A 14,726-nucleotide genomic window follows, 5' to 3' on the forward strand; every position below is an offset into this window, starting at 1 on the left:
ACTTAAACTCGATTTACTGAATTATACTCACTTATTAATCACTGTAGTTCACGGAAATCAATTGCTTTAGACTATAATGTGTACATAAAATTAATAAACTTCCTGTGGTACGAGTGATTTACACCCACCCCCCCTCTTGAGTACATGAAGTACAGTACTTGTGAACTTGTCTGGGTGCCACTGGCAGGAACCGTGATCTTTCCATCTAAGTGATCGTTTAATTTGGTTGAATAAACTCTTAGGAGACCTGATTGATATTTTTTTCAATTATCCAGCTCTCTACTAACATAATTATTAGCTTCATTTACAGTTTCTATTACCTTAGGATCATTATTATTCTTCAGGAAGTATACTAAATTCTTCACCGACGATTTTGTAGTTATTGAAATCAATATTTCGGTGAACTTATTTCGTCGTGCTACATTGTAGTTTTTAACTCTTTTTTTATTTCTATAATATACATATTCTATATTTTGTGGCCCTGACTTTGTAGGTATTAACCTTAATTAATCAATACGCTGTATAAATTATATGTTTTATAGTACGTATTGTACGATTGAGTATTGTCCTTAATAGATATAATATAATCATTTTATAACACAAAAGAAGCTCTAATAATAAGAACAGTTTAATAATTGTTTTTCTACAATGACCTTTTTGTATTTCATTCAGTGTGAAAATAATATAGAACAATGATAGTTTTTTCTTTATTGAAAATTGACTTTAAACTAATAGTTATAATGAGTTACAATACAATGTTTACAATTTAAAAATAATATTATGTACGTCTGTTCACTGTTGTATATAATAGTAAAAATAATGAATTTTACTAAGTATACCTTCAATAATACCAATAACCGTAAAACATAATATTCAGTATAAATCATTTTCTCTAAAAAATACCCAGTGTTCTTTTGAATTCAGATGGTTTGACATTATATCTGCTTAGTTTATCACTTAAAAAAAGTCAAATCTATAATATTGTAATGTAATAACAACAGAAGTAGTCAAAAACAAAAGAATAATAAGTACATTATAATAATGCCATTATCATTTATCACAATATTTGGTATTATTGTAATTATTATTTTTTAATATTTTATTATTATTATTTTTAATTTATATTAGAAGGCACAAGTGAAAGCGCCGTGCATCCACGCCATGTATCGCAAGGAGTTGGTTCTACACACGAATGCATTAAAATTGCCTATACAAACCGCCGTAGATAAAATATCAATACAATATATTTTAATAAAATATCATAATACTTAATATTATACACCAGTTATTATTATAACATCAATATTCGCTCAGTATTCATTGTTGTTGTTAAGTAGAACAAAAATCACATTTGTTAATTTAAACACAATGTTTTATTTACATAAATATAAAATAATATGTACAATATTATTTCTACATTAAAAAAAACTATTAACTAACTGAAAGTCACATATTATATACACATAGGTTCAGCATTAATACTGATCAGTTTACAAGGACTACGAACTTTCGGAATAAAATAAAATAAAACAATATACAAGTATAAAATAATTAGACGGATAACAAAATTGAGCTTACTTACAATAACTTTTAGTAAATAATATGTAATAGTTTCTATTAAAATAATATTAATATAAATACAAAATGACTAAGTATGAACACATCAAACAAGATATTCATATGATATATACCTACTTTACACAATAAAAATGTTGGTTGGTTTTTTACCAGTCCTGTGTATATCGGGAATAGTCTGATAGTAGAAACACTGAGATCGTTTTTGTTCAGAATGTAAAGGCCTCATCTGAAAATTAAAGTATAATACATATTCAATATAAGCATAAAATAAACAAACAATAATGCAATCATCTTCAATCCAATTAATAAGTACTATAATTATAATATAATGAGGATTAAATAATTACATATTCTTTAAAGGAATCTGTTAAGTTCGATATTTTATCAAAACGTCAATGTAATAATATAACACCTATAGTCTGATAGACATCATTATTGGTGATTCATAATATAGGAAGTACAATTAGCACATAAAAAAGCTCAGCCATAAGAATGGTCTAATATGAAATTCAAAATATAATTTGTATTTTTTTTTTTTTTGGCTGTTGCCGACATAGCATATTTATCATTTTAGAAGAATTATCTGCACAGCTTTAACCCGCGTTATTTCGTTACCGATGTAATATCAAACTATTCATCGGTTTAAAACAATATGAATACATAATAATGGTTATCAAACTACCTATAAAATGTGTGTATTAACGACCCATTAGTGTAATAATATGATAGTAAAACAATAAAAAAAACCAATTATTTCACCTAAAAATGATATTTTTTCTATAGATCTACATTTTCTTTAATTCTTTAATTTTAAAATATTATAACATACTACTACCTCTGCCTGGAGAAACGTGGTCACCTCGACTTCTGGTCGCATGACTGCCATTCGTATGGCTATGTAAACGCAAGCCGTGCCCGAGACCACAATGAGTCCGATGCCATACACGAGTAACATCGTGTGATTGTCTCCACTATCGGTGTCTATGGTCATGGCGTTCAATTGGTAACCCCACACTACTACGAGGATCAGTAGCGACACCGGCAGGCAGACGTCGGAGAGAATACTGAAGGATATTTGATCCTGCGTCAAAGAAATTGCTCCGTAAATATATGTCATATTATTTTTTTTGTTATGATAATCAATACAATAAATCAATACGATATTCACTAGGATAAAATAATTTATTTTTTTATCGTACACCAATCCGTGTAAGTGAGTGTGTAAATAAATCGTTCAGTTGCATATTATTATTTATTTTGATGTCTTAAACAGTTAATAAAAAAAAAAACTGTTTTCACATAATTTTAGAAGAATTGAAAATACCTACGGTTGATTTTGTGTAAAATAGATCAAACAAACCAAAACCAAAATTATTGGTGATCAATGGCCGTTCAAAGCAATATGACAAATTGTACTTTATTCAAGACTTACAATATTTTATTCAAACGATAATGATAAATAAAGGAGGAACTCGATTACCAGACAGTTTTGGAAATACTTCTTGTAGTAATATCAAACGTATTGATTGTTTTTGAAATCACATGATATGTTAACAAATGTATTATGTTCAAAGGTTAATCTAATGAACCTATAAGTCTATAATAGTATTGTTTTTATAAGACAAATTATTATCAATATTGTCGGTTATTGTTATTTTCAGTTTTTACGAGAGTTATCGTGTATGATCTGATCTCTGCTATAACCAATAATTTGAGATTCATATATAACTTTTCAAACGCACTGTAATCATATATTTTTGATTGCTTAGAGAAATACAGTTAATTATTGACCATAGATTTAAGAATAAATATTACTTATTTATAACTCTATTAATTATAACGATAATAATATGGTGAATAAATTGTATTTGTTTGTTTTTATTTTCAGTAAAATGAATAGGATGACCAAAATTCCTTATAATTTAATTGCTTCCATATTTACAGTAAAATGTTATTTGGGTTTATTGCTATTGGGTAGAACTCACAAAATAGGTATAAAGTTCATCTAAAATTATTAAAACATAAATACATTTTGTATTTGTATAGAACAAATTTCTTAAAATAAAATAAGTAAATGTTATTGTTTACGGGAGTAAGAACAACACAATTATTCTGTTTTTATACATTTTTAACTTTAAGTCAATACATTTAATACTGAATAATGGATTCAATAAAATAATTATTTTTATGTTTTTAACATTTTAGAAAAATATGAACAGACATTGAAAAAATACAATAGTTTTTCTTTAACAAATAAATATGTTTTGTTCGATCACGCACCTATATTGTATGTTTAATAATAATAATGCTAGTTTGGATTTTTTTTATTGATACAAAACAAAATTTACAATTTCAAATAGTAATTACAATCAAAATTATCTTTTGTTTTTATTTATGATTTTTTATCACGGTCTGTTTAGTTATCATAAAATGTGTCATAGTGTTCAATCTTAACTAACAAAAGAACAATATAATACAAATGGCCTAAAATTAATACAAAAAAAAAACAACCACTGATTTAAAAAAAGACTTATAATGTAGGCATATCAGTTCCAATGAAGTGCACTAACACAAGAATAAACCATTTTTAGATAGAGGGGGTCATAGAGAGTTAAAGACCATTATCATAAGTTATGATGCATAAGTGATAACCAATACAAATTACAAATTCAAAGTTATAATATACAATTCAAATATATTTTTGTACAACATTTCATACTCTAGGGGGGGGGTAACTCGAATGGCCCTCTTGTATATGTGTTTGGTGCAAATAACAAAATACGCAACATATTTAAATAATATAATAATAGCACAATGTATCGAATGATTTCATATTGATTAAAACATTTTTCGTGATAAGCAAAATTTTAAAAGTAGCGAAACTCTATGGCAAAACTCTCTGTATAATAGGCTTATTGTATTAATAAATTATTGTGCTAATAGTTGTGGCTCGTGGCGTGTAGACTAGGATTTTAATTCCGTCGTCGAACGAGTTCGCCCAGAGTTCCACCGTCCATATTGCTGCCAGACATTCGGTAATCGGCATCGGTAATCGTAATTATTGACGAAAAACAAACATTTAATATATATTATATAAACAGCATTATACACAGCAGCTGTAGACACAATCACTTTAGTCTATAGTATATTAATCGATGTTTCAACGACACGCGTATACAAAATAATAGATGATGCATTGTATACATTTTTTAAACTCTTTTGTCCCTCAGGTTTTACCTCAGCACGTCACTGATAACGATCACATTAGAATAGTTGTACAATACATAGTTTACACATGTTTTATTTAAGGCATTATTTTTTTTTATTTTCCGACATCCATCACACCCAAAGCGAGTACTTATCCATTGAAAAATTATTATAGCTACCAGGGTATTTCAAATGTTACATATTTTCTGCAAAAATATAAAATACACATCACTGTGAAATGTAGTCGTGTCAGATTGTGTCAGTACACATTTAATCTGAAATTTCGACAGCAAAAATATTACATTATAATGACTGTTGAAAAAATGTTGTAATGATCAAAACTGTTTTCTTACTACGTGGCTTTATTAGTAATTCTAATTGAATTGTATAGATACTTAAAAAAATCACTCGGGTTAATTTGGTCAGTTCCTAGCAATTCGCCAGAATATGTTCTATGTCTCTTGGCCTTACAAGTGTGACAGTTCAGCAGTTCTCCTTTTACTTCGTTTGTTTTCAATGTAACAGTGAGTTTGCCTATTGTTAAACTTACCAAAAAAAAACACATATAATGTTACCTTTCAGTTTGATAATATATTAAATTTAGTCAAGTCACTCTAAAGTTTTAAGCTAACAAGTATAACAACACAAATTTGGAACTGCTCGACTTACATTTTGATATATTACGCGTTGGTAAGACGAAGACAACACATGCGGGTACAACGTCTTTTGAAAGGTAACGTGAGATACGTTTTAAAGTTAAAAAACATAATAATTCATATTATTTAAAACCATACAAAAGCACAATATTACCTAGATATCATGAGTATTGTATTGTTGATTATAAAAATAATTATGATATTACTAAATTAGAGGATTTTATAGAAACCAGTTTTCGATTTCATTTTTATTTTTTACACAGTACTATAATATTACGAAAGATAAAAGTACCTTTCTTACTTAAATATTGAAGTATTATTCATAGAATAATTAAAAATATTATAACTATAAGAAATAGTCGAAAAATATATTTTTAATGAAAAACTAAATATTAGCATACTTATTAGAAATATTACTTATTAGTATACATTTTTTTAAATAAATATTTTGCATCGAATCATTATATTAAACAATATATTTCCAATGATGTATGTACAATTGAAGTTGCAGTAACTATATTGTAAAAATAAGTTCATAGATGACTTACATACTTTGACATTAAATTAATATTTAAATGCAATTACAATGGTAGGTGCGTTCTAAACACCACTATGTACTTTTTAAAATCATTTTTAGAATTTTATACATTACAATCTATATTGAATTCACCACTAATATTACTACCGACGATTCTTTTTTAATCATGGCATTTAATTCATAACCTTTTATAACCAATAACACGGAAACTTCCATTAGCATTATGCAATTTTAAGTAAATTTAATATTAAAGCCAATTTGAGAATAGTAAGCGTTAATAATAAAAAAAAAACATATAGAAACTGAATTATATTACATTAAATATAAAATGTATATTATGTTATACACCCGTTCTTACCTAATGCCTATAATTGGTAAATTGTATCAGACCAATTTTATTTATAAGAAGTAATACAACTACAATTAAAAATTGTATTGAAATATGTCACATTTTAATAAAAAAAAATGTACACTATGAACATTTATTAATATACCTAGGTAATTATATAGCGATCTGGTAGTTGGCATCAACTTACAGTATTAGTACGAATGGACAAAAATAAATAAACAGAAATAATTTTTCCATGATCTGAGTAAGTATAAATACGAGTACAGTAGATTTTAAGTTGTTTTCTATGGAGAAAATAAATACATTTGTTATTGTTTCGTTAATGGAGCATAAATTGCGTTGTAACCTGATGTATTTTTTTAATTTGAACTAAATCCACTCAACATTTTCGACCATCATTCAAATTCACATTTGAAATTACAAATTGACAGTTTGATTAGAGAACCACCCATTACGACAAATTACTGGGTATAAATATAAAATATATCTATAAGAAAATAATTTTTTGTTTACTTATATTAACCAATCACATCACTATAAACACTGCAACCAAACCATAATTTATGACCACCCGAAAATATAATAATATACAGCACGTCATAGTAAATTATATCAAAGAACGGTCACGAACATTCTGTGATATTATTATTATGTAGTTCGAAAAACACAAGATATCTATTTCGCCGGGATATACCTAAAAAGAATTGTATTTTTTTTTTCAAAATTATTATCGTAAAACCAATTATAGGTAGGTATATAAATAAAACTTGTAGGGAAAAGAACACTCGTAGGTAACGGTGTATTGTTGAAGTCGAGCACGCCTTCCATTATTATAATAATACTAAACTCGTAGCATACATATGTGTGCAGATAAGTGAGCTAGGCGAAAATATGGGAACGTACGACGTTATGATGTGTAAGTATAATATGAATTATATTATTATTGTATGTGATATTATGTTATTGTTTACGCACTTTTTTAAGGTCGTCGAGTGCAGTGTGATATTCGTATTCCAACAGCTGCAACCTGTTGATGGCGAAGCATTCTGATTTCAGTTTGAGTCTACTGTCGGGTCTCATGTCTGCGCTGGACGAACGTTCCGGGACTTTTGACGGAGGCACCGCGCACTTTGGTTTCGCGATATTCGTCGGGTGTACGTAAATAAGCGATAAAGAGTATACCGGCGATGCAGGACCCGCGTGCGTGCATCGATTACAATATTTATATAAATATTCTATGTAAACGTTAAATAACGTGTACATACATTATACCTACACAGGGTGTAACGGAAAGACCTGACAAAGGAAATTCGTTTTTTATTCTGATCAATATTTCATTTTTATTTTTTATATGCCAAAAACACAAAACAATATTGAATATGATTTAAATTTTTTTTGAAAATTTGAAAATAACCCATTTGTAAATCTGGTTTTTAGAGAACATCTGATTCTATAAACATTCGTCTAAGTCAAGTGGTTTTTATTTTTATGATTTTTTAATTTTTCAATTTTTTTTCAGCGAGTCTCGTTAATTTGAAAAGTAATAACTTCTCGAAAAAATATTTATATCTTAATTATAATACTTGTTTAAAAATGTTCATCATAAATATTTTCAAAAAGTTTATACTTTTTGAATTTTAAGTGTTTTTTTGATTGGATAAACTTTACTCAACAAAAGTATTGAGATTTCAAGAAATCGTAAGGAATAAATCTCATCACTTAATATAAATAAATGTTTTTACAGTTTTCTTCATTCGTCAGGTGTTCCAGGCACACCCTGTACATTGTTACATGTATATAATATTTTGATTGGAACGGATGATATTATAACAGACGAGAATCTTATCGTCACGTGCATAATGATCGAGGCCCTGAATGGTTGATAACGACCGAGACATGTGATACGACGCACGTCAGCAAGCGTGGTTCATAAGAGCCGTCAAAATATTTACTTGCAAAGAATCGCTATATATACTACGTAGATAGGTTGGGTGTATATACAATATAATAGTTACTTATGTTAATAGCAATAGGTGATTAATATAATTAATTGATATCACCCATTGTGGGTTTGGACAGCAAGTTGTGTGTAGGTAATATTAGATAGAAAACACTATAATAATGTCAACTTTCAACTTACAAGCACGATGTAGATATCCAGCATGCTGTCGTCAAATTCGTGGCTATTTGATCTGTTCTCCGAACTTTCAATTGATAATGGCACATGACTAATGACTTGATGATTTATGATATTTTATAGCATTATTAGTCCATAGACATTGTAGCAGACGATACTTGTCTTATACAGCTGTTTTATTGCACATCACAGAATTTCACGTATTGACCGGTTATCAGTCATAACTAGGGTTCGGGACTCAACACAAATTGTAGGAAATATATGCACACACAATTAGCCTAAAATAACCGTAATAATATGCAACTGAATATTTTTTTGATGACAGTTAAAAAATTTGATTTATTCATTTTAATTTAGACAATATTTTTTAATTATTCATTTTTTTGACAAGCTAAACGATTAGTCGATCACTGATAGTATATGGAGAAACAATTAGGTATTTCCTGATGGATATTTTCTAAGCCCTGTCCTGACTCGTTCTAAGATTAGGTATATTGACCGACGCATGATAGTAAAAATAAAAATGATGTTAACCTCTAAAATAAATGAACTTAACACAAAATGAAAATTGCGGAAATATGCAATGAATAACAATTCAATTGCAAAAATGTGTCGAATATGCGTTTTTGCTCAGAAAACGAAAAAATATGCGAAAATATGCAATTACAATTTTTATTTTTCAATCCATTATGACTTAAAACAAATTTGTATCTTAGCCTATTCTGCTGTCATTATTAAATTTAAAAATATGCAAATGCAACAAGTACCAAACCCTTACAGTCATAACATTATTATAACACTTAACAATAATAATATTATTGTGAATGAATTTCTGGGACACAAATTGCGAATTTTGGTTTAGTAATTAGTAATTACTAACTTTGTATCCAATCAAAAAAATCCAATACCTAGTTATTAATAATAATTATTCGTACTTAAATCATAATAGTTTAATATAATACAAATTATAACGACGGAGTACCTATTAAAAAGTTATAGAAACATAATGTATACACCATATGGGGATTGGTGGTGTTATAATATCAAAATAACTTTATTTTTATTTTTTGTAATCAATATTACATATTATATTTTAGTTTTAAGGTTTACCTCAAAAACAAAGTAACACATATTACTGCAGGCATTTCATAAAAAAATTTATAGTTTTTCATAATATATTTGGACTGTTGAGTGCATATTCCAGCACCTCTTAGCATTTCTCTGCATTTCTCTACATCTCCCTGGCCCTTTGTTCGCTTTTTTTTTATTTGAGTATTAATCGTCAATATGAGGCTATAAAATAGATAAAATTAATAATTATAAACTTGATTTTTTTTATGAATTATAACTCAAGAATTGTCCAAATTGCGTTTGTGTTTTGTTTCGATATTCTGAAAATTATTATGTCTAGATATTAATTGTATAAAAATGAACAATTCGAACAATTCAAGTCTGTACTAAGAAAAAAAATATCTGCTTCAAAGTAGAAGATTAAAGCACCTTTCATATTATATTAACAGCTTCCAAAGGTAAATACATACATAAAAAAGAAATAAGTCATAACCACATACACATAAGACATTTTTTCAAATACTTTCAAATTCAGTACGTTAAGTCACATATTTTGATATATTTTAATAATTTACGATTTTATTTTATTTTTTAATTTTAAGTTTTTACAATAAGTACTTTCTAACCTACTTGAATAAATATTTAATGTTAATTTTCCAGTTGTACTATGGTACGAAAATTATTTTTGAATTTTAAGAAAATTATCAAAACCAGTTGAATTATATTCGAGTATATTACATCGAATGTCACCTATGTTTTTTAGATGTTGTTTTAAAGTTTTTTTCTTATAACTATAGAAACTATTAAGAAAACCGATAGCGTATAACTCATACTAGTTTCCGAGAGTTACCAAGTAATCTAAGAAATCTTTTGAGTACTAACTAACTAGTACATAATGTAAATTATTTTCTTGATTTTCAATCGAAAGATTGGATCATCACATTAAACAGAACTCCATGATAAAATCACGATCGGAGAACGTGCGTTTCCTTAGTTGGCTATTTCTACTATATATTCCTGGTTCTATTATTAATTAAACATAAAAATTGTAATCAGCGACTGTTCTATAAATGACGTCTTTAACCTGTAGGTTATCTTTGTTTATATGATAAACACTTAACATGCGCAAGTTTATGTTTATATTTAAATCTGTACAGTTGTCGTTACGGTTGTGACTATATGCTTAGGTACATATACGAATTGTTACGAGTGTCCAACTGATGCCTAATATTGATAGTAACTTTTAATTTTATCAAAGTACATTGATCTGAGTTTTGTCATTAACATAATCCTTGTTGTGATAAGGTAGATTATTGTACACACATTTGGTTTATCCTAATACTAATTAAGAATATTGTAATGTATCATAAACATTAAGATTTAACAGGGTGCTAAAAGTTCGTACCATAGACGAGTGTTGTTCATTAGCCGTTAATAAAAATCCCTCAATCTTTATTTATGCATTAAAATAGTTGTTCGTGCTTCGTGAATTTCTAACGGGAGCTCATTTGATAGAACATCGTGTAGGTAATCAATACATTTTGAAATAAATATTCTTTTACCATTTACCTTGTATGTTCAATCTGAGTCCACAACATTAGCAATTTAATAAAAGATTCTTTGTAAGTGGTTCTAATAGCACATAAATATTAAAAATACATCAGTAGTATATGGCTAATTTGTTATAGCATAATCTCGTTTGAAGTTCAATTTTTAAAGACATTTTTATTTAAATGCAAAATAAGATTTTCCCTTGAATAGATTTGAGTTTTTTTTTAAATTCGATAAACATTGAAGTAAACTTGGAAAAAATCCAGTATCTGTATGAATTATAAAATTAAATTAAAGGAGCCCATGCAAAAATCAGACTGTTCCATTTTTCAAAAAATTTTCAGAAAAAAATTTTTTTTTGGAGCAATGTTTTTTTTCATATTCTCTTGCAGCTATCTGTTTTTTTAACTAAAAAATATAAAACCTGACAGATCCAAGTACATTATATGCATTTCTTATACCAATTGTGGAATCCGTCTCGCTCTTGCAAAAAATATAGTCGTAATTTTTAAAAAAATATTATCTAAATTAAATGTTTGATGAAAACGGATTTTTTTTGTTCTTGCACCTACCCCTTCAATATTATCGTAATAAGATCGTAATAATATACGATTAGATCTTGTTCATACCATTGTTGTTCGATATTGATTTATGAATTGTAAGTTATTTCTATGCATTATGAAATATTTTTTTGCAAAGATTATAGATGCTAATACATCCATCTCATTCATTCATAATCGTATTTTCATAAACGATGATTATTACTTTATCATTGAATTCAAATACTGTGCACATCGATTATAGTGACCTACTCAACAACGGGGCTTACGAAGAACAACTATACAGCAGAGTGAGTTCCCTGGTTTTTACAAATGCATTATTAAAGTGTCATAAATTATACAATTTGGACTGAATCAACTGCCTATTCAGCTCAGAAGAGTTCAAACTTCAATTCAAACAAAAATTTAACAACATATTTTCTGTACATGTTTAATGGTCTATTATCTATTATCTAAGTTGCAAAGTGCGTTTGACTAAATAATTGCTAATTGCACCTGTTGCGCACGTGTAGTGATTGTTTACTGTTTACTACGTTGCAATAAACATAACTTCAATACTTTAGGCAGTTATTATCCACCGCAAACAAGTAGAATCGTCTACACTCTGTCAAACGAGAATTTTGTGCATTCCATCCATACCGGTTTCATTGGCAGGGCGTCACGTGGGATGCTCAGAAAAAATACATTTTCGAGTATCTGCGATGGGTTCTCTCTGTGGACAAAGTTTATACATTATTTTTCATGCTGTGTTTGAAATTCCACACATTATAAATTAAAATATCTTTATTTATTTTTTAGATTTGTTGGTTCCAGTACAAATAACTAAACTTATGAAGAACCTTGTATTCGATTTTTAAGCTATAAACATTGAACATATTTTAAATCTTTGACTACAAAATAATTTGTAAATTTCAGTGATTTTGACGAATTTTGTCAACATTCTGACTTCAAACACTATTATATACACAAATGTTGAATATGTATTTTCGATATTTTTATTGTTATATGATATACTTATTATTATATTATAATACTACCTTCAAGACTTACAAGTATTGATATCAATATATAAGTACTAGATCCAATTTTCTACCAGAAACCACTCTCAAAGTTGAAAATCTAACTATTTTTTCTGTTATAAATCGTGTACAAATACTCGAAAAACACACATCGTTGTAATAATACTATTCATGGAATTAAAATAATACATAGTTCATTGGGTAAAATCTTACAAAATTAACATCATTAAAAACAAAATGTTAAATTAAATACATTAGAAAGGTAGACATAATCAGTATAATTCTTTATTGTTGTAAAAAATAATAATCAAATAGTTATAATTTTGACCAAAACTAAAATAAATACAACTATAGATTATTGTATTGCAGTTAATTTATTATAAATGATTTATAATAAAAAATTACAAAAACAGAATCATGGATTAACTTATTCTGTGTATATAAAAAAGTATTTAGACATAATTCCTTAAAAAAACTAGGAACAATCTTATTTTACGTATAAAAAATCTTATATTAAATAATATAATAATCATCGTGTATAAAATATTATATTTTATATTGCCAAAATATATATCACAAAGCGTGTCACAGTTGTAGAGTAACGCATATTTTAGTAAAATTATTAAAATAATAATAAACTGATAAATATCCTATAAATAATAATAATAATAAATTGTACGTATAAAAAAATATATATGTATATAAAATGTAAAACTAATGCATATTTATCAGAATTTATTCTGAATTATATTAAACTTAAACATATGTTTAGTATGTCGATTTTACCAAGATCATAAAATTATTTAAAAAATATCATTGGATAGTTTTTATATATTTTTATTGTTAAATGTCAGTGAAATCGACCGGATAAGTTCCAAAAATCCTATTGCCAAACACAATTCTTGTGTAAATTAGTGAATTGTTCGTATCAAAAACGGAACGCCGCGAGTTTTACTGTCCAGAGTGGGGCATGACCTGGGGTCAATTTTATATTAAAAAAAAATAGAAACTCACTTTAAAATGATTATCGTTTGGCAATAGTGTAATAGTGTTATATATATTGGAATATTATTATGTTTTGTGTTCGATATCAATAATAATAATAATAATAATAATAATAATACTAATGATTTAGTTAATATTATTATGCAATCATTATAACCGTTCACGGCAACAATCTCGGGTTAAACCTGCCTAGGTAGATGATCATGCCAGTGGGGTTGTGCCGGACCAGGTAAAGGAACGGCCTGTCGAACCGGAGCCTCGGCACATCCGGTAGCCGCGCCTGTCTGGGCCGCAGGTTAAGCGGCATATGCGAGTACGGGCTGTGCAGCGGAAGGTCGTCGGCATTGCGCTTCCGGCGACCACCGTCGTGACTGCTATTGTGTACGCCCTCGTCACCACTCTTGTGGCCGTCGTCGTCGTTGCCGCTATCCTGGACGCTTTCGCGGCCACCGTCGCGACCCGCACGGCCCATCCTCTGCGGCGACGCCGGGTACGTTTCTACGTGATGCCGGGCGCCGATGGTGTCTTCGCCGCACGTGCTGAACGTGTTCACCTGTAGCATGTCAGACAGGTACAGGTCGTACAGCCCGTTGACGCCGCGCAGGTCGGCCTTCTGGTCGCTGAACACGTCCCGAAGGCCCATCTTCTGCAGGGCGGCCGTGGCGTTCAGCACGGATCGGTGCGAGAACCGCGGAACTTGCAGCTCGAGCCCTGGCCGGGGCAACAGGCTGCGGAGCACGCGAGACCAGCCGCCACGCCGGTACGATGTCTCGATCAGTCGCTGTTCCAACCGGGCGAGCCCGTCGCCTGGAGCCACCTGGCCCTGTTGGCCCGGCAGCACCAGTATGGTGGACACGGCTGAATCCGGGCCCAGGCAAACGGCCGTTGCGTCCAGCCCAGGTTCGTAGCCGGCCAGGAACCCGCCGCGCCAAACGGCCGCCGGCACTGGGACCAGGCGCCGTTGTCTGGTCGACGGCCTCACCACGAAGTACATTTCGCCGTCTCGGCCCTCGGTGGACGCGCTCTCGCAGCTCGTCTGTAACACGAACAGGGTG

The 14,726-nt window shown here is 29.5% G+C and overlaps 2 protein-coding genes across 3 annotated transcripts in view; both read right to left on the bottom strand.

The window, feature by feature from the left end:
- Positions 1-1,446: 1,446 nt before the first annotated feature.
- On the bottom strand, positions 1,447-7,474 carry LOC111036694. 2 transcript variants are annotated; one of them, XM_022318819.1, is made up of 3 exons: positions 7,304-7,474; positions 2,414-2,659; positions 1,447-1,804 (listed from the first exon to the last, which is right to left on the bottom strand). In XM_022318819.1, the coding sequence occupies exons 1-3, from the start codon at positions 7,406-7,408 to the stop codon at positions 1,697-1,699; spliced, it is 459 nt and encodes a 152-aa protein (XP_022174511.1). In that variant the 5' UTR covers positions 7,409-7,474; the 3' UTR covers positions 1,447-1,696. The 2 variants fall into 2 exon arrangements, with proteins under 2 accessions (XP_022174511.1, XP_022174510.1); XM_022318818.1 differs by having other exon boundaries at positions 2,411-2,659; positions 7,304-7,473.
- Positions 7,475-13,027: 5,553 nt separating this feature from the next.
- The window catches only part of LOC111036683 (mucin-5AC), a 22,506-nt gene continuing 20,807 nt past the window's right edge, over positions 13,028-14,726 (bottom strand). The window contains exon 5 of the mRNA XM_022318804.1: positions 13,028-14,707. Coding sequence (XP_022174496.1) covers positions 13,832-14,707 — 876 coding nt within the window. The 3' untranslated portion in view covers positions 13,028-13,831. The remainder of the gene's footprint in view (positions 14,708-14,726) is intronic.

This window comes from Myzus persicae, unplaced genomic scaffold (assembly GCF_001856785.1).
Source record: "Myzus persicae strain clone G006 unplaced genomic scaffold, MPER_G0061.0, whole genome shotgun sequence".
Lineage (NCBI taxonomy): Eukaryota > Metazoa > Arthropoda > Insecta > Hemiptera > Aphididae > Myzus > Myzus persicae.

Bases quoted from the DNA above. Each gene is read 5' to 3' on its own strand.
- LOC111036694 (XM_022318818.1), bottom strand. From the start codon at position 7,408: ATGAGACCCGACAGTAGACTCAAACTGAAATCAGAATGCTTCGCCATC. The intron at 2,660-7,303 runs GTGCGTAAACAA...TCTTTGACGCAG, and splicing joins CACTCGACGACCTTAAAAAA to GATCAAATATCCTTCAGTAT. The intron at 1,805-2,410 runs GTAGTATGTTAT...TTTAATTTTCAG, and splicing joins CGTTTCTCCAGGCAGAGGTA to ATGAGGCCTTTACATTCTGA.